This window comes from Trichosurus vulpecula, chromosome 1 (assembly GCF_011100635.1).
Source record: "Trichosurus vulpecula isolate mTriVul1 chromosome 1, mTriVul1.pri, whole genome shotgun sequence".
Classification (NCBI taxonomy): Eukaryota; Metazoa; Chordata; class Mammalia; order Diprotodontia; family Phalangeridae; genus Trichosurus; species Trichosurus vulpecula.
The window spans coordinates 11,671,201-11,695,753 of NC_050573.1; the positions used below are offsets into that span (position 1 = coordinate 11,671,201).

Below are 24,553 nucleotides of genomic sequence, written 5' to 3' on the forward strand. Positions count from 1 at the left end.
GAATGGGATGAATTTACTCATAAAATGGAAACTGATAGCAGATTAAAAAATTTAATTCAACAATATGTTGCTTTTAGGAAGCACAAAAAAAATGAGAGATATACACAAAGATAAAAGGCAAGAACAGAATTTAGTATGTAAAAAAAAAGCAGGGATAGCAATCATGATCTCAAAGTTAAAGCTAAAAGAGATTTAATCAAAAGAGAAAAATAACAAAACTATACTATGTGTCAGCCATGTTATTCAATATTGTTTTAGACCATTTAGAATAATTAGATAATGTACTGAGAGTATACTTCCCCCAAACAGACACAGAAACTATATGAACATAAACATAAAATATTTTTACACAAATAAAGTCAGACCTAAATAATTGAAGTAATATTTATTGTTCTTGGGTAGGTAAAGCCAATATAATAAAAAATGAAAAAAAACTTACCTAATTAACCTATTTATTTAATGCCATCCCAATTAAATTACTAAAAATTTATCTTACTGAATTAGAAAAAATAATAAAGTCCATTTGGAAAAACAAAAAGTCAAGAACTTCAAAGAAACCAGGGAAAAAAGATGTAAAGGAAGCAGATTCAGTAGTATCAGGCCTTAAACTATATTATAAAGTAAGAGCATTGTTGAAGTGTAAAATGGATAATTTTGATTACTTAAAGGAAAATTTTCTTGTATAAATAAAATCTATGCAGCCAAGAACAGAAGGAATGCAGAAAATTGGGGGTAAACTTTCATAGACAATCTCTCAGATAGAATAGGATTGGGTTGGAATGTTGCTGTGGTGGAGGAAATGAGAGAGCTGGCTGATGTAGAAAAATGTGGAGAGACTTGGGCTTATGAAGGAAGATGCTGTCCATGGTCAGAGAAACAGATGACAAGTGGAAATAAGCATGGTATGGTCTTCCATGTATGTGTGTGAGCATATGTGTGTATGTACATATGTTTATGGGCATCTATGTATATGTGTGTGTAGATAGATAGATAGATAGATAGACAGACAGACAGACAGATATCCCTGCTTAATGGCAGCCTTCTTTAGGGTGGGGTAGGGGGAGGGGGATAAAAAATAAAGTAAAAAGCACATGGCAGGGAACAAAAGAAAACCTATAAGGACACAAAGAAAAGCTGGGCAGCTTTGAAAACAAGCTGGAGTATTTATTATATAGGTTTTCTTGAAAAGGAAAGTTATCGTTTTAGATTGAATCCTCTCATATTCTGCTATGTACATGGCAATGTTTTCTTTTCCTTTTCTCATTTTATATTTCAGTTTAACATAAATTTTTTAAAATTACCAAAAAAAAAAAAGAAAAGCCCAAAGAAATTGAAAGGGAGACAGGATAGGATGGAGGGAAACGTAGTCTTTCACAACATGACTTATGGAAGTGTTTTGTATAATGATACATGGTGGCCTATGTTGAATTGCTTGCCTTCTCAAGGAGGGTGGCTGGGGATGGAAGAAGGGAGAGAATTTGGAACTCAAAGTTCTTAAAACAAATGCTCAAAAAAAGGTTGGTTTTGCATGCAACTGGGAAATAAGATATACAGGCAATGGGGCCTGTATATCTATCCTGCCCTACGAGAAAGTAAGGGGAAAGGGGATGGGGGGAGTGGGGTGACAGAAGGGGGGATGACTGGGGAACTAGGGCAATCAGAATATATGCCATCTTGGAGTGGGGGGAGGGTAGAAATGGGGAGAAAATTTGTAACTCCAAAATCTTGTGGAAATCAATGTTAAAAACTAAAGATATTAAATAATAAAAATATGAAAAAAATAGAATCTCAAAAAAAAAAAAGCCCAAGGGACTTTACTTCCAGTAAAGCATTGCCCTGGGAATCATCATTTCGACTTCTCAAGTACAAGATGGAGAAGGCATGATTAGGCAGCGAGTTGTCTAAGAAAAGATCTCAAGGTCTTAGTGGACTACAAGCTCAACATGAGTCGTGCAATATGGCAGCTAATATGATCCTAGCATGCACTCAGAGGCCTGCTGTGCAGCATGAAGGAGGGCCTGCAGCCCTCGGCCAGCAACATGGGAAGAATTAGGCTTAGTTCCGGATGTCCCATTTTAGGAAGGTCATCAACCTAGTGAAAAGCATTCCAAGGAAGGAGGCCAGGCTGCCTGACGACGACCACCCTGGGAGGCAGATGCTTACCCCCACTTCGCCGATGAGGAGGCTGAGGCAAACGGAAGTTAAATGTCGAGGGTCGTGCAGTAAGTGTCTGGATCGCACAAGAACCACCGACTTCATCCTCCTGTGCCCGTCTTCCCCCTTGGCATGGCAGTGATGACCACGCCATGGGTGGTACTGCCAGGGAAGTAAAGGCTCTGGAAGGTCCTGCCAGTCTGGGAAGGTTTCAAGTCTAGACCCAGGGACAGATCATAGCCGGTGACCAAGGGCCAACGGAGCATGCGCTTTAGCTAAATGGGAAGGGGCCATCTCCAGAGGACTCCTTTGGATTTTTGGCCCCCAGCTAGGCAGGGTGGACTGAAGAAACGGGGCAGACAGGCAGATGGGACGGACTGACTGAAGAGGCTGGGAGGGGGAGGGAGCTCTTCCATCCATTCCCCATCGGGAAGCTGGGAGGAGCAGGCCCGGAGGGAGAGGGAGTGAAAGTGCGGATGGAGGGGGCTGCTGGGGGCTCAGTGGAAGTGATTAACAGAGGCATCGCCAGGAACCACGAGCCACGTCCACCTCTGGGATAGGAAACATGGACTGTGTCTTCAGCTGAGCCTTCGAGTACAGGGGAGCTGGGAGATCACAGTGGAAAGGGGAAAAGCCACCACCCTGGTACCCGGGGTTTCCTCTTCTGTTCTCGGTAATTAAGCAGCTGAAGCCCTCCAAGCGTCATCAGCCCCCTCTACACTGGACGCTCTGGGGCAAAGCTCAGGGCACCTAGCCCCAGTTAAGGCTCTTTAGTTAGAGACAAAAGGGGACGCTGAGACCAAAGGGAGGCTAGTAGGGAAAGAGTGAGGGAGCAGGGAGGCTGGGAGGCTGGGAGGAAGAGGCTGAGGGAACAGAGAAGGCGGGGCACTGGTACGAACTGGTAGGGGATATGGAAGGGACACTATGAGGGGACAGGGAAGGTGGGACATTTATGGGCACAGTGAGGACACTGAGGAAGAAAGTGGGAGGCTGATGGGGAAAGGCCAAGGGACTGGAAACAGAAGGAGACTGTTATGGCAAGAGTGAGGGGGGAGGCTGCTGGTTATAGAGTGAGGTTCCTAGGACAAGACAGAAAAAGGGGTCCGGGATACCAGGGGATGGTAGAGACAAGGCGAGGGGCACAGGCAGAGAGAGTGGGAGACTGTGGGGACAGGGTGAGGGGGATGGGGAGGCAGAGGGATGTTGGGGACCTTGGAGGAGGCAGGGAGGGTGGCTGGCTGCTCCTTGAGGCCTTGTGCCCAAAGGCAGGATTTTTCCAAACCTATAAATTCACTTTTGACAAATGAACGGCCAAAGCAGATTAACCTCGGTGTTAAGCCTCTCTAATGGCTTTTGAATCTCTTTCCCCAATAGGCCCAATCTTTGCCTGCCTCCCTCCCAGCCAGCAGCCCTACATTGTTCTGGGCCCAGCCTCTCCTTTCTGGATCTCGCTTCTTTTCTCCGACAGAGCGGCCTGAGATGCTATCAGGCAGGAGGCTCAGTAAACAGGACATCCATAATCCCTCGATTTCCCTCTCTGCTCCCAGGCCCCAGAGATGTGGGGCTGATTGGCGTCTGATTCCCAGCTCCTCTGAAAGTCCCTTTGTCAGATCTGGACCCTAAATCCCCTAATTCTGTGATAAAAGAAGCATTACCAAGCCATTTTCTCCAGTGAAAGGGACCAGGCAATGAAAGAAAGCAATCCCGAGAACGACTAATAGCCAAGTGGGCCTGCCCTGGCCTGGCCTGGCCCAGGAGGGGAGAGGGGGCTGCAGCGGCAGACCCCCAGATGGGAGCAGAGATGACAGCAGGGGAAGTTGAGGCAGAGGGATGGGAATGTGAGGGAGAGATAGAGACAAGCTAAAGATGAGAAGAGACATGGGATCGGGGGAGGCTGAGGCAGAGGGATGGAAATGGGAGAGACGGAGACCAGGAGAGGCATGCAGAGAGATGGAAAAAGACAAGAGACGGAGAAAGGAACAGGAGAGACCGAGGCAGGGTTGGGAATGGGAAGGAGAAACAGAGACAGGGAGAGACAGGCAGAGAGACAGTAAAAGAGACTGATTGAGAGGGAAGAAAAAGACAGAGAGTGGCATGAGAATGGGAGGGAGAGACAGGGAATGATTTAGGGTTGAGAGAAAAGACAGGGAGAGACAGAGAAAATAGAACAGGAAAAAAAATGGGAATGGGAGAGAGAGAGACACACACACACAGACAGAGACAGAGAGAGACAAGAGAGAGAGAAGGAGAAGGAGAGGAGAGATAGAGAGTGAAGAGGAAGAGAGAGCCAGAGAAAGAGAGGAAGATAGAGACAGAGTGAGAGAGACAGAGAGAGAGACAGAAAAAAGAGAGAGAAGAAGAAGAGGAGGAGGAGGAGGAGAGGAGAGACAGAGAGTGAAGAAGAGAGAGCCAGAGAAAGAGGAGTGAGAGATAAAGACAGAGTGAGAGAGAGAGAGAGAGATAGGAGAGAGACAGTGAGGAGAGATAGGGATAAATGGAGAGAGACAATGAGAGACAGAGAGAAAGGAGAAAGAGACAGAATCAGAGGGAGAGAGAGAATGAGAGAAGAGAGGGAGGGAAGGAAGGAGAGAGAGAGAGAGAAAGAGGAGGGAGAGGGATAGAGACAGAGTTGGAGGGGGTAGGGAGAAATAGAGTGAGAGAGAGACAGAGAAAAAGAGATAGAGATAGGAGAGGGGGGAGAAAGAAAAGAGAGAGGCAGAAACAGGGAGAGAGAGAGAACAAGAGAGAGGAGAGAGACACAGAGACAGAGAAACAGAGGAGAGAAAGTGAAAAGAAAGAAATACAAGAGAGAGTGAGAGAGGAGGAAGAGAGACAATGAGAGAGGAGAGGAGAGAGAGGCAGAGGGAGAGAACAGAAGAGGAGTGGAGAGAGAAGGAAGGGAGAGGAGTTAGAGAGGTGGAGAGGCTGTGGAAAATGAGAGAGAGACACAGAAACAGGGAGGGAGAGACAGATGGGAAAAGAAATGGGAGAAGGGTAGGCAGAATAGGAGAGAGGGCAAAGAGATGGGAACATGGGAAGAAGAGACAGCATGAGGTGAGAAAAGAGGGGGAGACAGAGAGACAGGCAGAGAGATGGGACTAGAGGAAGAGGACAGAGCAGGCGAAGCCATTGGCAGCACCAGAGCCAGTGAGCCGGGCAGATGGTCCAAGAGATAGATGAGGGTGAGGGGAGCCAGAGGCAGAGATGGGGCTGGGCTGGGCGGGGCCTGATGGGGTCACAGAGCCAGGAGGCGGTGAAAAGAGGCCAGAGAACAGGCTCCAAGGGAGGAGGTCTATGGGAGCAGAGCAGGAAGAGAGGGAGAGGGAGATGCAAACTTGGAGGACCAAGAGCCAGAGAACAAGGTGGAGAGATGGGAAAAGAGACCAGAAGAGGGACCTAGAGAGGGGGAAACTGAGGCCCAAATGGGAAAAGAACCAGACAGAGTCTGGGTCAGGGAGACAAGCCGAGCCACGGGGCCGGAGGAGGTGGGAGGAAGGGAAGTGTCATTCTGGCCACCCTGTGGTGGGAGCAGCTGGAGTCTCCTGAGGCTTCTCAATTCTTCTCCATGGAGAAGGAAGACAAGGAGCCTTTGGAGGGAAGGGCAGAGCCCGGGGGAGGCAAGGGGGTCATCTGAGGCCCTTTGGCTGGGGTTGCCCTTGCTCGGGAACAGGCCAGGAAGTAGCCCTGCCTCCCCCATCAGAACTGGGCTCTGTTCTGGGACTGGAGGAGAAAGGATGCATCTAGTTGGGTTAATGGGGGGTCATGGAGAGGGTGCAGAGGTCAAGACCAAGATGGGGAGTCCATCAGCAGAGTCAGTCTGGCCTTTCTCCATCCCCACTGAGCAGCTCAACTCTGTGAGAACCTGCAGCCCAGGTTGGGCACAGGAGGCAGGGGGCCCTCGTTGTCAGGAGAAGATGGCAGGATGCCATTGCATGGGAGACCTTGCCACCTCCTTGTCTTTCCTGCCTCCTTTGATTTTATAATGTTATGGACTAGCCTGGAGAGAAATGAAGAACATTGTTTCCTTTTTTAAAACAAGCTTACTAGTGTGCTGCCCACTTAAACTTGCCTAGATTTTAGCAAGTGATTTGGTGAGATATCTCCACAATCCTCATGGAGAAAGTGGAGACACGTAGACCGTTTTGACAGATTGACTGGACTTGGCAGTGGTTCAACATCCACATGGCAGGAGCTTCCCAGCAGAGCCTTGTAGCACCCCCCCCCCATTTCACGTTTTTATCAGAGACTTGGATAGACGAATAGATGGTTTGGGTTGCCCAACAAAGCTGGCAGGGATGGCAGCAAACACACTGGATTTCAGAGTCAGGTCTCAAAGATTTTGATAGGCTAACGCTGGATTAAACCTAATAGATGAAATCCAGTAGGGATAAATGTCAAGTGTTACACCTGGGTTCAAAAAATCAACCTCACAAGCACAGAAGGAGGGAGGCCTGGTAAGACAGGGGGCTGGTCTGGAAACTATCTGCGAGTTTTAGGGGATTGCGAACTCCATCAACATAAATTAGTGGCGTAAGGGGACAGTTAACAAATCTCAGGTCACCTTGGGCTGCATTAGGACGGGTGAAGGTTCCAGGCCCAAGGAGGCAAGGGTCCTGCTGTACTTGGGCTGTTGTTGGACCTCATCTGAAGGACTGGGTTCATTTCTGGGAATGGCGGTTTAAGAAAGGCCTGGGCCTTTGTGCTTTTCAGTTTTAGGTACAGGTGGTAGGATCACCACCCGGCCCAGCCTTGAGCCACGGGGGCCTTGGAGGAAGGATTCCAGGCTGATTTCATAGCCTGGCCAGCAGGGAAATCCTGAGAAGCTAGGGTGCCTGGGACTCAAGTTCTTGGGCCAACGGCTAGGATCTTTGAATTTACCAAAAGGGCTGCTTTACTGTGCTCGTGGGCTTCTTAGCGCTTAGTAGGAGCTCAATAAATGCTGATTGATTCTGTCTACTGTGGACCTTATCTGCTCAGCTCATCATCGAGTTGTTTTGATAATCACATTTTATTTTTGTTCGGTCATGTCTCACTTTCCGTGATCCCTTCGGGGGCTTTCTTGGCAAAGGCTTTGGAGCAGTTTGCCATTTCCTTCTCTAGATCATTTTACAGATGAGGACACTGAGGCAAACAGCGTGAAGTGACTTACCCAGCATCATAACTCAAGTAAGTGTCTGAGGCTGGATTTGAACTCTGGAAGATGAGTCTTCCTGCCTCCAAGCCCAGTGTTCTGTGCACTATGGCGCCCCCTAGCCACCCTATGATAACTGCAACTTTGTAATAGTTGAAGATCTGGTACTACTAGCCCTCTTTCCTTTCCACCGTTTTCATTGGTTCCTTTGATAGTTTTGTCCTTTTATTCCTTCAGACAAACGTCATTATCGTTTCTTGTTCTGTAAGGTAGCCCATTGGTAGTTTGATATGACAACCAAACAACCAAAATTTTATTGGCTCGTCCTACCCATGAGCAATTGATATTTTCCCAGTTGTTTAGACATAACTTTATTTGTATGGAAAGTGTTTTATAATTGTATTCATATGGTTCCTGTGTGTGTCTCGGCACGTAGCCTCCCAAGTATTTTATATCGTCTGCAGTTATTTTAAATGGAATTTCTCTTTCTAGCTCTTCCTGCCAGGTTTTGTTGTTGATATACAGAAGTGCTGATGATTTGTGTGGGTTTATTTTATAGCCTGTAACTTTGCTGAAGTTGTTAATTTTTCTATCAGTGTTGTTAATTGTCTTCCTAGGGTTCTTTAAGTAAACCATCACAACATCTTCAAAAAGTGATGCCTTTATTTCCTCACCATCTACACTTATTCCCGCAATACCTTCTTGTTGTCAGTGCCATAGCTAACATTTTTAGCCCAATATTAAATAGTAATGCTGATAATAGGGCAGCTAGGTAGCTCAATGGTTAAAGTGCCAGGTCTGGAGTCAAGAAGACCCGAGTTCAAGTCCAGCCTCAGACACTTCTTAGCTGCATAATCCTGAGCAAGTCACTTCACCCTGCTTGCCTCAGTTTACTCATCTGTAAAATGACCTGGAGAAGGAAATGGGAAACCACTCCAGTATCTCTGCCAAGAAAACTCCCAATGGGGTCTTGAAAAGCTGGACATGACTGGAACAACCAAACAACACCAGTTTGGATTACGTCATGTTATAGAACTTCAGTGAAGAAGTAAGCAGTTCTTTCAACCGGTCGAATCTTTCTCCAATGACATCAAAATAAGTATGAAATGCTTAACACACCAGGAAAGACAGAGACGAAAGGCTTCACACTTGAAACCAAAGGTCAAATGGAACCACTGGAACAAAGCAATGCCAACAAATAACCTTGTTCTCCCTCCAGGCAAGACGCGCTGAGCACAAAGATCTCAAAGGGAAATCTACGGTGGCTGAGCCCATTTAGAGACTAACTGGCATCCTGAAGCCAAAGACTCTCCAACGTGCTATTGCTAGCTGGGCACGTCCAAGGCCACTGCTGCCAATCTGCTTTTTCCATCTAGAAGTCTAGATTCTGGATTCTCACTGCCCAGAAAGCATCAGTAGTTAGCATTTATGTAGTGACTGAAGGTTTTCAAAGCTTGTTAACTCTTTTGATTCTCCCAACAACCCTGTAGAGTCAGTGCTGTTATTATTATGTGCATCTTACAGATGAGGAAACTGAGGCTGAGAGGGGATAGGTGACTTGCTGAGAATCATACAGATGATATCAGAGGTAAGACTCAAACTCAGTTCTTGCCTTCCGCTATACAGGAGGTTCAGGTTCAAGAATTCTCCCTGGCTGCCCCACGGTGGGGTAGCTGTTAGCTTGTCAGGAACTGGGTCTGTTCCCAAATCTGGTGAGAGACACCAGCACCAAAAGCGCAATGATTCAGGCTCTCGTCGGGCCCTCCCATCCCCTCACCGTCCCACAGGAGTCAGAGCCAATTGATCCTTCTGTGACCATGGAGTCTCATGCACCAAGGAGCATGTCTATAACTGGCTGAGTCAAGAGACCCCACCAAAAGCCCGTGTCCCTGAAAGCTCATCAAGTGAGTTGGAAAATTCTCATGCCCAGCCCCCTGACAGCATCTAAAGTGGTAATAATGATAATAACAACTGACAGTTTTTTTTTTGTTTGTTTGTTTTTTTGTTTTTTGGCAGGGCGATTGGGGGTTAAGTGACTTGCCCAAGGTCACACAGCTAGTACATGTGTCAAGTGTCTGAGGCCGGATTTGAACTCAGGTCCTCCTGACTCCAGGGCTGGTGCTCTACTCACTGCACCACCTAGCTACCCCCTAACAACTGACAGTTTGTAACAATGTTACTTGCAGCTACTGTGGAGGTGTAAGGCCCATAACACCAGCACACAGGAGGGCTGCTAGCACAGGTTCTTTGATCTGCTTTTCTAAAGGAAAACTACTTTAAGGGGTTAACAATCTTACTTTAATTAAATATATAAGTATTATTCACTTAGTTCAGGGGAAAAAGTCAGCACCCTGAACTTCAGAGCAAATACAAACAGAAATTACAGAGAAAATAACACAAATCAACAGACAGGCTTCTGTCTGACCATAGCAATACATACATAGTTATCAGAGAGAGAAGCACCAACATCTGGATTTTCAAAGCCAGGGGGGAGCGGTTTATAAATGGCTACCCAGAGTCTGGCCAAATCACAGGAACATTCTTCCAATGAGTGAGTCCCAAAGCAAAATGCTAACCTCAGAGTATATATGCTGTTTCCAATCAAAGACTCTGGATTCAAAGGCAAGACTCAATCAAAGGCACTTGATTGCCTTAGTGCTGAGAAGCACTTCAAAAGGAAAAACAGCAAAAAGTCCCATTTGCTTGCCATTACATAGTTATATTAGCTTCTACCATGTGCCAGGCACTGTGCGAAAATCTTTACAACTATTGTCTCATTTATCCTCACAATGACTGTGGAAGGGAGGCGCCATTATTAGCACCATTTTACAGATGAGGAAACTGAGACATTATCTTTCCTCCTAAACTGCCCCTATTACTGTAGAGGACAACAGCAGCCTCCCAGGCCCCCAGGTTCCCAACCTGGGAGTCATTCTGGACTCCTCAGTCTCTCTCATCGCACCCCCCCCCCCCCCGTCCAAGCTGGTGCCAAGGCCCATCAATATCACCTGCACAGCATCTCTCTAATATAGCCACTTCTCTCCTCTGACCCCGTCCCCCACCCTGGCACAGACCCTCATCACTTCACACCTGGACTATTGCAATGGCTGGTGGGGAGCTGGCTTGGCTCAAGGCTCTCTCCATTCCAGTCCATCGCCCATTGAGCTAAAGTAATTTTCCTAAAATGCAGGTTGGATCATGTCATCCCTCCCCTCCCCCACATAAACTCCAGTGGATCCCTATCACCTCTGGGATCAAATATGGCATTCGAACCCCTTCATAACCTGCCCTGTCTTACCTTTCCAGACTTCTTATGCCTTACTCTCCACCTTGTACTATTTGATCCAGAGACACCGGCTTCCTGGCTGTTCCACAAACAAGACCCTCCATCTCTGGTCTCTGGCCATTCCCCATGCCTCGAATCCTCTCTCCTCCACTCTGACTACCGACCTCCCCGGCTTCCTCTAAGTCCCAGTTAAAAATCCTATTCTTCCCCAACCCCTCTCAATTCCAGTGCCTTCTCTCTGTTCATGATTTCCTTTTTGTCCTGTGTGCAGCTTGCTTGTTTTCATGTTGTCTCCTCCCTCCCCATTCCCCCCCCCCCCATTGTAAGCTCCTCGAGGGCAGGGATGGTCTGCTTCTTTTCATATCCCCAGTACTTATCGCAGTGACTGGCACAAAGTAGCTGCTTAATAAATGTTGATTGATTGATTGAGGTAAACAGAGGGTGAGTGACTTTCTCAGAGTCATACAGGCAGTAAGTAGCTCACCTGATTTTCACAATAGCCCTGGGAGGATGTTTAGCATGACCACTGTCTTCCAGCAGTCCAAAGGGCTGTCTGTGTTATGGATAGGTAAAGGATGAACATGTTCTGCTCCGCCTCAGAGAGCCTGGGAGTGAGGGGGATGAAGGAAGGGGTGGGAAGAGAGGGATTTGAGCTCCAAGTTAGGACAGACTTCTTACACCCCAGGTACAACGGACCACCTCAAAAGGGACATCTCCAAACAAAGGGAAAATGGAGTCTTGTCAGGTGGATGGGTTGGATTAAGTGCCTCTGATTCCCTTCCAACTCCAAGATTCTAGGGTAGTACTAGCCCCATTTCACAGATGAGAAAACAGCCCAGGGACAATAGCTAGCAAGCATTGGAAGTGGGATTTGGGTCAGGGAGTTGCCATCCTGGGCCCATTTGGCACATGATACAAGGGAGCTCCCCCTCTGTTCCAATGTCTCACAGAATCTTGGAATCTCAGAGCTAGGGTTTTCTGGCCAAATCCTCTCATTTTACAAAGGAGAAAGCGGAAGAGAAAGGGGATTTGCCCAAGGAAGGTCACCCCGAGAGGGTAAGTCGGAGGGCCCAGGCTCAGGCAGGTTTCTGGGTCAGCGTTCTTCCATGCAGTTCCCGATTACCCCTGACAAATGGTCAATCATCCAACTGCTCCCAAGAGGCAGCACCACCTAGTGGAAAGACAGCTGGATCGGGGTTCGAATCTTGACTATGCTACTTACTCCCTTGGGAAATATGGTACAGGGAAAATATCTAGGAGTCAGAGGCCCTAGGTTCAAATCCTGCCTCTGACATTTATTTACCTCTGTGGCCTTGGACAAATCACTTAGTTTTCCTGAGGGTCAGTTTCCTTATTGGTAAAATCAGAGAGTTGGGCTATGTGGCCTCTGAGGTCTTTGGAGCTAGGATCCTATGAATGTGGCACTTACCTGCTCTGGGCTTCAGTTTCCTCTTTAGTAAAAAAAGGAGGGACTTGGCTGGATCATCTCCTTTCCATTCTGAATTGATGACTCTCTAAGGCCACCTGCTTCCAGGGAAGGGGACCCTGTCACTCCTGAGGTGGGGTGATTGATTGACTTCTCAGGTGCACTCTCCCTCTCTCCCAATCTCCCAGTGCCTGGATGTCCACCATTCATGGTGCATTCCGTGGGTCAACGCCGCCTTCCTTCTCCAGGATGCTCCCTCAGAAGCAGAAGGGGTAGCAGGGTACAGCACGCGTCACCCTCCCCAGCCTGGCAGGCTTCCCTAGAGGCAGAAAGGACAGGTGGGAGGGGCCCCAAAGGCCACTCTGGGGGAGGACTCAGATGGGGCCTGCCCTTCCCTCGGCCTCTCTTCTGGCTTCTCTTTCCCAGCATGTCCCTATTTCACTTCAACAAGAGGCGACTAGGCTGCCCGGGGGATGTCGGACCCAGCGTCAGGAAGCCCCAAGGCTGAAGTCTGCATCGACTCTGCACTCATCAGCTGCCTGACCCTGGGCCCCTCATCACTTTCAGACCGTCTTCTCCTCTGCAAAATGGGGACAGAAGAGCATCTGCCTCCTAGGGTCACTGTGAGAATCAAGTTAGTCATACACGTAAAATGTGGGGGAAACCTTAAGGAGCTAAATGCATTCTGGCCGTTAGTATTTTCTCCAGTTTTCCTGCAGTCTTGTCTGGAAGCTTTTCTCTGGCCCTCCCTTTCCTTTTTGCTTTCTCTCTGATCCCTCTGTCTGGAGCCTGGGCTCTCTTTTGTTCTCCCTCACCAGGCCAGTCTCTGACTGTCTATTTCTCTCTCTCTCTCTCTCCCTTTCTCCTCTCTGTCTCTCTCTCTCTCTCTCTCTTTCTCTCTTTCTCTCTCTGTCTCTGTCTCTATTTCTCTCTGTCTCTATTTCTCTATGTCTCTACTCTGTCTCTGTCCATTTCTCTCTCACCATTTCTCTCTCTGTCTCTGACCATCTACTTCTCTATCTCTTCCCTCCTTCTCGCTCAGTCTCTTGCCCTGTCCTTTTGTCCTGCCGTGTCCAGCCTGGTGTCTTTTCCTCTGTCTGTCTCCAATGCCATGTGATGTGACAATTCCCTCCCGGCAGGGAGCCCTCCCCCATCCCCAGGGGATAATGGCCAGAGTTTTTGAAGACGTTAATCCTCTGGGCCCATTTCTGGCCTGGGAACGGTTCTCCTCCTGATGCCTCGGACCCAGGCTGCTCACAATGGCACCAAACACCACCTCCAATCTCCACTCGAGATGGAGAGGCGAGATTTCCTCCTGGACTCATTTCGGGAGGATTAGCTAAATCTTAGATCCACGCTAACCCCACACAAAGCTACAAAGATTAGGGCGAATTTCTTTTATTCACAGGGGTCTTAGAGTTTTCTTTCCAAAGGGATTATACATCTCTCTCCCTCAATACATATATATATATATATATTTATATAAAGAGATAGATAGATATTTAAGACAGCTCCCAGTCAGCAAGCTGGGAGCTTAGGAGAGAAATACCTATCGATGCCTGTGGTCTCCATACCATAAGGCTTCCTGGGACAGGACAACCGACTCGTAGCTGACGGGTGGCAGGAAAGTGCTGGGGGCTCTCTGGGTTTACTGACTCCAATCTCCTTGTGCTTTGGGACCCAGGCGGCAGGGGGGCATGGCATTGGCTGGCAGGGGTGTCCCAGGCCAGGGGAATCTTGGAAGGCCGTGTCCATTCAGCATCGACCACATCTTGTCTAGCCCTCCCCCGACGGCCTTGCCCCCCTTTGGCCCGCAGACCCAGGCCAAGGGTCCTGAGCCTCCCAGGGGGTCCCACTCTCCTGGAGCCCTGCCTGAGGACCCTGAGGAGCTGGGGGAGCCAGGCCTGGCAGCCTGTGGTGTCTGCTGCTGCTGTGCCCACCATGCCAGTGCCCACAATCTGCAGGAGCCTACTGTCTGGCTGGGTGAGTATGCTTGTCATGGAGACTTGGGCCACAGAGAAGGGTCTGATGTCAGTGCTAGAGAGGCAGTCAAAGGCCTTAGATCTGAATCCTGGCCAGGCTCTTCACTATCTGAGTGGTCTTGGACAAGGCTTGTTCTCTCTCAATCTCCTCTGTCAGGTGAGAGGTTTGGAGTAATTAACTACTAAGGTCCACTTCACCCCCCCCATCCCCTGTGTTCTGTGACCCTTTATTACTGCGAGCTGCTGAGGGGGACCCTGGAGAACCGATCTTCTCTCTGCAGCATGGAGCATATGGGCCACAGCTCCCATCCAGTGTTCAGGGAGGGCTGGAGAAAGGAATTAGCTCAGAAGCATCTGTGGCCCTGGATTGGAGACCGTGGAAAGTTAGAGCTTTGAGGGGCCTCAGAACAGGGGATATCAGGGCTGGGGGGGGCCTCAGAACAGGGGATGTCAGGGCTGGGGGGGCCTCAGAACAGGGGATGTCAGGGCTGGGAGGGCCTCAGAACAGGGGATGTCAGGGCTGGGGGGGGCCTCAGAACAGGGGATGTCAGGGCTGGGGGGGTGCCTCAGAACAGGGGATGTCAGGGCTGGGAGGGGCCCTAGAACAGAGAATGTCAGTCTCAGGCTAGGGGACAGAAGAGCTGAAATATCATCTAGTCTAACCTCTCATCTCTCAAGGAAGGAAGCTGAGACTCAGACAGCCAAAGCCACTGTCACACTGTATGAGTTAAAGGCAGAACCAAGGCCAGACCTCAGGCCCCTAGATTGCCTGTCCAAGGCTGCCTCGGCTGGGGCGAGAGAAGGGGCCATCCTGCCCCAGCACTGCTTCCATCTCCCCCTCCCTTCCATCTCCAGCAGCCCTGTTGGGGATCTCTCCAGGGGCCAATTGAGAAGAGAAATGAGGAGGGTCTGGATCCAGTCCCCCCAGGCCCCGCTTCTCCAGGACAAATATGAACGCCTGGCTCTCTGGGGCTTGTAAGGTTTGAACAACAACCCTGAGAGGTGAGGAGTCTAGGCCTGATCGTCCCATTTTACAGATGAAGAAACTGAAGCCCCAACTGGGTAAGGGACTTGTTCATGTCCACATGACTAACAAGTGGCCCCGCTGGGCCTCCTTCCTCTTCCCTGGAGGCTTCTCAGTCTTCAGGGCTCATCCGCATCTGGGAGGCCAGCCAGGCTGGGCCAAGGAGGCTCCAGATGGCGGGTCACATTCTGGTGGTTTTTCTTCCTCATGATCTGGCCTCTCAGTTACTGCTCCTAGACCCCTTTCACGTCCCATTTGTCCAAAGGTGTTTGCTTGTCCTCTCCTCCGTTAGACCAGGAGCCTCTTGAGGGCAGGGCCTGGCTCTGGCCTCTTTTTGTATCCCCAGCAGTGTCTGGCACACAGTAGGTGCTTCATGAATGCTGTCAGACTGACTGGCTGCCCTTTCCCCCAGTTTTTCCCCTTTGTTCTCTTTCGTCCATCTTCCTTTCCATCCCCTTGCTCTGGGCCTCTCACTCAGAGGATCTATCTTTTTATTTATTGCCTTTGTTTCTGGCACCATTGGGTCCTGCCATTCTGCCCCAGCAGGGCGTCTGTGGTTCTGTTTCTCTGTCCCTCTTTCTCTTTTCATTCTCTAATCTTCCTCTCTCTCTGTGTCTATCTCTGTCTCATTCTGTCTCTTCTCCCCTCCTCCTTCTCTCTCTCTCTCTCTGTCTCTCTCTGTCTCTCTCTCTCTCTCTCTGTCTCTCTCTCTCTCTTTCCCTCCCCCTTCTTTCTCCCTCTATCTCTGTCTGTCTCTCAGTTTCATTTCTCTGTCTCTCTCTGTCTGTCTCATTCTGTTTGTCCCTCCCCTTCTTTCCTCTCCTACTTTCCCATTCTCTCTCTCCATCTCTCTTCCCCCTTCTCTCTCCCTCTGTCTCTCTGTCTCTCCCCTTCTCTCCTCTCCTCCCTCCCTCTCCCTCTCCCTCTCTCTCTCTCTCCATCTCTCTCCCTCCCTCTCCCTCCCTCTTTCTCCCTCTATGTCTGTCTGTCTGTCTCTGTTTCATTTCTCTGTCTCTCTCTGTCTCTGTCTCTCTCTGTCTCCCTCTCTCTCTCTCCTCTTCTCTCTCTCCCCCAAACCCTCCCTCCTTTTTCTCTTTGTCTCTCTCCCTCTCTCTCCTCTTCTCTTTCTCTCTCTTCTCTCTTCTGTCTCTCCCCGCTTCCTCTTCCTCCCTCCTTCTCCTTCTCTCTCTCCCTTTCTCTTCCCCCCTCTCCCTCCTTTCCCTCTTTTCCCCCCTCCCTCCTTCTCTTCTCTCTCCCTCTCTTTCCTCTTCTCTTTCTCTCTCCTCTTCTCTCTCTCCCCCTCTCCCTCTCCCTCCCTCCTTCTCTTTCTCTCTCTCCCTCTCTTTCTCTTCCCCCCCTCCTCTTTTCCCCCCTCCTTCCTCCTCCTCCTCCTCCTCCTCCTCCTCCTCCTCCTTCTTCTTCTTCTTCTTCTTCTTCTTCTTCTTCTTCTTCTTCTTCTCCTCCTCCTTCTTCTTCTTCTTCTTCTCCTTCTCCTTCTCCTTCTCCTTCTCTCTCTCTCTCTCTCTCTCTCTCTCTCTCTCTCTCTCTCTCGCCCTCGGTGTCTGCCTTGCCTCAGTGTCCTTCCTTTATATCTCTCCCATTTAACATTTCTATCTCTTGCCCTGTCTCTCACAATCTCTTTGTCTCTCTCTCTGTGTCTCTGAGCTCAGCATTTGTTCTTCCATCCCCTGTTCACTGAGTCCTCTGTCCCTGATTCTCTCTTTCCATTTCTTTTTTTCTCTTCTCTCTCTCTCTCTCTCTCTCTCTCTCTCTCTCTCTCTCTCTTTCTCTCTCTCTCTTGTCTCCCTCCTATGTCTCTGTCTGTCTGCCCATCTGTCTGTCTCTCTCAGAGAAATTCCATGGAAAGAGCCACTGGATTGGGGACCAGAATACCTGAGTTCAAATCCTAGATCTGCCACTTATGACCTGCATGACCTTGGGAAGTTCTCCAACCTTTCTGGGCCTCGGTTTCCTTGGCTGTAGACAGAAGAGTGTTGGATTTGATGCCCTCTGAGGTCCCTTTCAGGGGACGCTGTGCTCTCACCTTTCCAACCCTGGTTCCCTGTTGGACGTTGGCTCCAGAAGGCCCCATGCCTGGGCCAGTGCTGGGGCTCACCTGAGCTGTGGGTCAGGAGCTCAGGGTAATTTTTTCTCTGCTTTTTTTTCCCTCTCCCAGATTCCAGGTTTCCTTGGCCACTGAGGCTGCTTCCTGCTACTGGCCGGGTATGCAAGGGGTCCCGGGGCCCCCCAGCTGGGACCCTGCCCCCATTCCAGCCCCTGCAAAGAAGAACCCGGAGGCACCGAACCATCTTCAGTGAGGAGCAGCTGCAGGCGCTGGAGGCCTTGTTCCTGCAGAACCAGTACCCAGATGTGGTGGCCCGGGAACATCTGGCTAACCGCATCCACCTCAAAGAGGAGCGTGTGGAGGTGGGGAGCTGATGGAGAGGGAGGTCAGGGCCAGGAAACCTCTGAGGGCTCAGGAAGGCCCAGGGACCCTCCATTCCACCTCATGGCATGCCACCCCCATCCTCAGCCCCCATCCTCAGCCTCTGCTGCCCCCCACTACTCCAGCTCCCCAGATTCCTCATCCTTGTCCCTCTTCCATTTCTCCCAGGTCTGCTCCACCTTCCTCCATCCATCCCAATTCGCCTTTGTCCCCTTGATCTCTAAGGCCCCTCCCAGCCCTGACATCGTCTCCTCTAAGACCCCCAGCTTTGGCAACCTGTGTTCTAAGGGGCCTTCCAGCCTTGGTGTTCTATGTTTTAAGGTCCCTCCCAGGGATGACATTCTCTAAGTCCATGACAGGCCACCCAATCTTCCTGCTCTAGCCCTGGGACATCTCTTTCCAGAAGCCCTCTTGTGAAGTCCCTGGGGGACTTGCCAAGGAGATCCCACATTCACCTTGAACCCTCCTCCCCAAACCCCTGAAGGTAGGAAGGGAAATCAAGGCAGGAGTAGAGGACGGCATGTGGGAGGCACCCGCTGTTCCAGGTCTGATCCAGGCTCTTCCTGTCTTCCCTGCCCCTCCCACAGGTCTGGTTTAAAAACCGTCGGGCCAAATGGCGGCATCAGAAGCGGGCATCAGCCTCGGCCCTCATTCTGCAGGGCACTAAGAAGGCCCCCAAGGAGAGCTGCTGAGGGACAGTATGAAAGAAAAGACGGGGGGGCTGCCTGGGGAGCAGGGGGCTCAGGATGGGGAGAGTGAGCACCTTGTCCCCCCTGGGTCCCTGACCTTTTCATTCTCCTAGTCCTTTGCCCCTTGGCCTGAGGTGGGGGAGGGTCAGTATTCTTGGTGGTGAAGGGGGGTGGGGGAGTTGATAAAGGAGAATAGCTTGCACCTTTTATCTCCTCAATCTTGGCCCTGATCCCCACCCTCCCTCCTGAGACCCCAAGATACTAATCTCTCCACCCTGCTGACCAAGGAGGCCCACTTTGCCTGGTCTCCTGGACCTGGGGCTCAGTGTGAAGGACACTGAGAAAGGGGGCCAGATAATACCCCCTTTAAGTCAGTCAGGAGAGTAGGTAGAATCTCAAAGTTCGAAAAGACTTGGGAGGTCATCTCATCCAAGGTCTGAGGTGCCAGGACTTTGCTTATCAACTGCCCCCCCCAACCTGCTGTCCATAGCATGCCTCTCAAAAGTCCCTTATGATCACCTGTGACTGAAACTTCCCATCACCTTCTAGTGACTATCCCCGACTTCTTGTGGCTGCTAGTGACAGCCCATGCTCATCTGTAGCCCCTTCTCCTGGCCTGACTGGAGTAGTAACCCTGGGTCTCTGGGGCCCAGCTTTATGATTTCCCCAAGCTTGAAGGATTGTCTGGATCCTGAAAGGAAACTCAGGGGCTGAGGTCCCTACTATGTGTTGTCCTGGGCTGGCACAGGCAGGGATGGGGGTACCCAAAATGCCAGGGCTTGAGTCCTGCTGTAAGCAGGTTATTTGGCAGTCCAGGTCACCAGTTCATAAAGTCTACTCGAGTGCAGACCTCTGACTATTAAAGCCAGAGTGTGGGTAACTTGGGAAAAGCAGAGGCAGGCAGCATCTGGGGCTGGGAAGCCTTCCTGGATGAGAAGAGATGGCAGCAGGGTGCACTCACATCTTCCTTAGGGTATCAGCCACCTACCCTGAGACCTTCCTTCAGCCTTTCTCCTCCCGGCCACGTCCCCCAGGAGGCACCTTCCTGAGGTCAGGTTACCCCTTAGCTTCTCTGCTTCCTTAATGCCTAATGAAAAACCCCAAGTCTTTGTCTCGTCATTGAAGGCCCAAATGATTTGTCACCAAAGGCCTGCAGCTCCCTGGCTTCCCCGAATGCCCAGCCCAGCCGAGCCCTTGGTGACCCTCTGACCCTCTTTCATATACATACGTGACCTTGGGCATGTCAAGCTTTGTGAGACCCCATCTAGGTCACTTATGACCAATGTGGCCTGGATCATGGGCCCCCTTCTCTAGGTCTCAGTGCCACAGTTTTTATTTTCCTTAAAACTGTGAATAAATTTTGTTTTTATACCATTGTCTTTCCCAATATATCCTGTTCTCTCCTGGTCCAGAGAGCCACCTCTTACAAAAAAGAAGAAAAGATGAAAAAAAATTGGTTCAGCAAAATTAATCTCCATGTTGAAAAGGTCTGACATTATGTGCAACATCCCACAGCCAGTTTGCCCTCTGTGAGTGAAGGCCAGGAGGGCCTTCTCCCAGTTCTTCTCGGAAGACAAGCTTGGTCATTATACTCTTTGCCTAGCACATAGTAGGCGCTTAATAAATGTTTATTGACTGACCTACTGAATTCTGTTTTGGTTGTTTTGTTTTTCATCTCACTCACAGAGGGGCAGACACTGGGCTGGTCCTGCTACTACCAGACAGTAGAAGGCTTCCCAGGGGCTTCCACATTCCTTGCATGCATTTTTTCTTACAGGACAGCAAAATTCCTTTAAATGAGGGGATATTCATAAAAAAAGTGCTACCGCAGTGCCTGGCACATGCTAGGTACTCTCTAACTGCTTCTTCCTTCCCCTCCCCTATCCTCCCTTCCCTTCTTCCCTTCTCTTCCCTTCCCTCCCCCTCCCTTCTCTTCTCTTCCCTTCCCTTCCCTTCCCTTCCCTTCCCTTCCCTTCCCTTGGGCAGGGACCTATCGTGGTCCAATCTCTGGGCTCCAGAGTGAAATGGGTTTAAGGTTTGGTCTTTGGGAAGGGAAGGATGGAGGGAGGGAGGGAGGAAGGAAGGAAGGAAGGAAGGAAGGAAGGAAGGCAGGAAGGAAGGAAGGAATCTAGTCAGTAAACCCCAAGTTAACTGGGTAGCTTCTGGCCATCAAAATTTACCTTCCTATTATGTGAGGTAAATAAAATGTGAAGACTTCACAGGGAAGATATGTATATATACTAATAAATGTTTAAAAATCAAGAAATAGGGAAGTGAAAAAAATTCTGAGGCTGTGAGAGTCTGATGGCTCAGCCTCTGGGAAAGTTTACCCTGAAACTTTTTGTTCTTTCTTCTGGTTCTGGTTTAAAGATTTGCTCAGTAAGAACAGGGTCACTGTGACCTGCTTTCCTTTACTGTGAAAGTACTGTAGAAGAATGGAGAGGGTCTCCCCCTCCCCTTATCCTATTCTCCTTCTTTAAATTTATAGATGTCACCTCAGTTGTAATCATTAACTAAGGGAATGGGAATTGGAGTTTCTGTGCCTCGATTTCCCAGTTCTTTGTCTAGCTTTTGTGTTGAGATTGTAAACCCACCTCCCAGCCAATGGTGAGAAGGGTCAGAGGTGGGAGGGAATTCTCTCTGGTTAGGTGTAATTATTGGTGCTTTGCCCCTTAACAAGCACCTCCCTTGCTAGATCTGTTCTAGCAGAAGATGTCCTATTCTCAAGAATTGAATAAAATTTATTTCTGTTCCCACCCTGAGATGGCTCCTTATTATAAATTTAATTGGTGAGGGTCTTTCATCCCACACACTTTGGAGAGGAGAAGGAGACGGAGAGGGAGAGGGAGAGGATGGGTTGAGTTACCCAACTGGTCCCCATTGAGGCAGCTTGGACTACTCACAGGTTGTGTTTGTCCTTCCTTTTCAAAGAGGACCATGACATCAGGGAAATGATGACACGACTCGCAGGTGACTTTGATCTGGCTACTGGACCCAGATGGCTGAGAAGGAGAAAGTGAGGTTGGTGACCTTGCACAGCCCTCCCTCACTCATATCAAAGTCAACTGCAAGTCATGTGATATCATCATGGGCCCCTTATCCAAATTCCCAGTGAGCTAATGGGTAGCTGGGTAGCGTAACTTCACTGCCTTTGGGAAAATTTCTGAGACCTTACCCAGGCAATCGGAGATTTCAGGGCTTAGATCTGGGAGCAGAAGTATCATATAACACTTTGTTTTTCCACCAAGCACTGCTCTAGAATCTCTGGTTAGTGAGAAAACTGGTAAAACTTCATTGCCGCTTGTTGGCGATGGGACCTTTCCAGAATAATGTCTAGCATAGATGGCATTGGGCAGCTCAAAGCCTGCCCTTCATATTTAGGTAATAAAGGAATGTGGACTAAGAGGATGGAAGAGCATGACCATGCCCACTTTAGCTTCTGATTTACTCACATTTACTCACATAGCAAAACCCAAAGGATCCTGGGGCAGCTGAGGAAAACTGGGGTGCTTCCGACATAGCTCCTGAAATGAACAAAGAGGGATGCCATGTCTTAGGAAGTCTTTGGAGTTAAAGGGATTTTCTAACCCTGAATTAGATAAAGGCCTGGAACAGAGATGTCCTTCATGTTTGCAGGAGGAAGTAAGTTCAAAGACGGAATAAGTGCCTATGTTAACTAATAAGTCTAATTAGCTGCCTGCTCCTGAAGAGCTTGGCCTGTTGTAGCTCTGGGAACTGGACAAACCTAATCACACCCACACCGCCCTGGAAACATCTAGGGACACCAGGGGAATGATTGCTAAGCTCTTGGGCATCTTGATGAGGATGGATTTCCTGGCTACTTTCAAGCACGTATTGGCTAATTATTGAGAGGACTTGTGGCTTGCTCTGATACAGAAAACTCCAAGTGAGGCTTTCCCCTCATCCATGACAGCAACAGGGGTACAGAATGTCCTAGCAGTTAAAAGAGGGATGGTTTCTAGCTGGCTGTCTTCTTTTGACCCTCCAAAAGGCCTCATATAATGCTGAGACTTCCAGTGTCAAGTGGGGTACCCGGGCTGGCCCTCTCCTCCCTGTGGGATCATGGAAACTGCTTTTACAGAGCAGTTAGGGAGGGGCAACTTCCTTAGGTGAACTTGTACCTGAGGTCCGGGATGCCTTTTCCACTTTGTGTCTTTTCCTTTGGAGGTGACTTGAGCATCAACCACAAGGTTAATGTTTACAGGCTTGTAGGCAACCTTGTGAATCCGAGAGGTTAAGCAGTCCTAGAAATTGCTTTATGTCCTGATGAGGTTTAAGTATCAGCCACCTAGCTGACTGAAGCAGGAGTTCACAAGTTACTGAATCTTGTTTTAAATTGTTCTGGAAATGCTTGTGGTGAAACTTTTATGTGTAGCATTTCTTTTGTATATAGTAATAAAATACCTGTCCCATAACTGATTCATATTGTACATGGAATACATTTTACTTCCCTTTGTGGAGAAACCTAGGCATGGGCCTCAAATCTAAATTTTAAATAATTGGTCTGCAGGATGCCGGGGTAGAGATTTAAAGAGCTAGAGAGGGGGAGAAAAAGAACCCAGTTTCTCCTCCTAAATAGGTTTCAGGCTCTCCAGCACTGAGCTGGGTCTGGACTATGTGCTTGGATAAATGTAAGGGCAAGTGAAGTGGGACTTTTTGCTGTTTTTTCTTTTGGAATGCTTCTCAGCACCAAGGCAATCAAGTGCCTTTGATTGAGTCTTGCCTTTGTTTGTAGGAAGGCCCACACCCTTTTGCTAATTAGGTCATGAGAGGTGTGAAGCCCTCAGGCCCTGAAAAGGCCCAGATGATAGACATTGAACTCAGATTGGAGACTTGAGAATCAAGAACTCTCAGAACTGCAGAGGTTAGCATTTTGCCTTGGGGGCTCACTCACTGGAGAGTATTGTGCGATTTGACCAGAGGAGATGCAATGTCTTGGTTGGATGGCTAGAAGCCTTTCTGTTGATCTGTGTTATTTGGCTCTGTTTATATAATTTCTGCTTGTGTTTTCTCTGAAGTTCAGGATGCTGACTTTTTCCCCTGAATTAAGTGAATGATACATGTATGTTTAATTGAAGTAAGATTGTTAACCCCTTAAAGTTGCTTTCCTTAGAAAGCAGATCAAAGAACCTGAAAGGATAGGTACAGTTCCCCTAGCCCCTTGGGACCAGTAGCTGTACCTTACATGAAGAACTGCCGCTGGCCCACAAGGCGGAAAATAGCCCGGAAGTCCTTCAACCCTAAGGCCCAAATGTTGAAATACCATACTGTATTGGTAATTCAGGTGGGACTTTTTTTTTTTTTTTTACTGCTTTAGAATGCTAAATTAATTAAGGGTCTTTGATTGAGTCTTACTAGGTGCAAAGCTCCAGGCTCACCCCATTTTGCTGATTAGGTGTGAATCCTTTGAGCCCTGAACAGAGTATAAAAGCTCAAAGACTGGCATTCTGTCTGGGCCTCTCAGTCACAGGAAGAGTGGTGTGGGACTCTGGGCAGCCATTTTTAGAGCCTCCTGGCTTATAAACCCAGATGTTGATGCTTTCCTGGTAACTATGAATTATGACTTGGTCTGTTTATATTGTGTATGTTTGTAATTTGTTTGTATTTGCTATATAGTTCAGGTTGCTGGCTTTTCCTTCTGAACTAAGTGAATGATATTTGTATGTCTGGATTAAAGTGAGATTGTTAACCCCTTAACATTACTTTCCTTAGTAAAGTAGATCAAAAGAACCTTCAGTGGCAGCTCTTGTTAGGTCTTACACCCCACAACAGCTGCTAGCAAGATTGTTGCTACACATACCCATATGTCCCCAGAAATTTCTAGGGGATCTCTTGGCATGTGATCCCTGAGATGACTTCTATAGGCCAATGTGATGTGGTTTGGGATTGCTGGGAATCTGGAAATATCAGGGTATGGGGCAGGGTCCGCCTGGAATGGATTCACACACTCAAACCTTCTAGTCAAGGGGCAGGGTTCCTAGTTAACCTGCAACTTAATGGGGGTGAGACTGATGCTTTTATACCAAAGGAAGAGTGAAAAGGATGAAGGAAGTGGTAGTATCTGCAATAGTCTGGGGTGGGTCAGGTGCCACAGTGAAATGAATGAAGCTAATTAGATGATCTAGGTGGGCTGGGGTGGGCCTGATGCTAACTTAGGCAGAGGTGCCAGTGATCTGGGCTACTGAAATGTATGGGAAAATTCAGGGACTGGCTTGATTTGAAAGAGACGGTCTTTTCCTTTTAGGGGTCCAGGCCCCATCGTCCCATAAAATCCAATGTCTGCTACACAGGTAGTTATTTTTCAAATACATGGAGATGCCACTTTGGTAAACCACCATTGCACAAGCGGTAGTATCTGTCATCATATATTCAATAACCGATTCTGATACTATCT

The 24,553-nt window shown here is 48.8% G+C and overlaps 1 protein-coding gene across 1 annotated transcript; it reads left to right on the forward strand.

The window, feature by feature from the left end:
- Nucleotides 1-12,470: 12,470 nt before the first annotated feature.
- GSC2 (goosecoid homeobox 2) lies at nt 12,471-18,141 on the forward strand. Its single transcript, XM_036758837.1, has 4 exons — nt 12,471-12,631; nt 13,682-13,980; nt 17,180-17,430; nt 18,037-18,141. The coding sequence occupies exons 1-4, from the start codon at nt 12,471-12,473 to the stop codon at nt 18,139-18,141; spliced, it is 816 nt and encodes a 271-aa protein (XP_036614732.1).
- The last annotated feature ends 6,412 nt before the right edge of the window (nt 18,142-24,553 follow it).

Bases quoted from the DNA above. Each gene is read 5' to 3' on its own strand.
- GSC2 (XM_036758837.1), top strand. From the start codon at position 12,471: ATGTCGGACCCAGCGTCAGGAAGCCCCAAGGCTGAAGTCTGCATCGAC. The intron at 12,632-13,681 runs GTTAGTCATACA...TTTGGGACCCAG, and splicing joins AGGGTCACTGTGAGAATCAA to GCGGCAGGGGGGCATGGCAT. The intron at 17,431-18,036 runs GTGGGGAGCTGA...CCCCTCCCACAG, and splicing joins TCAAAGAGGAGCGTGTGGAG to GTCTGGTTTAAAAACCGTCG.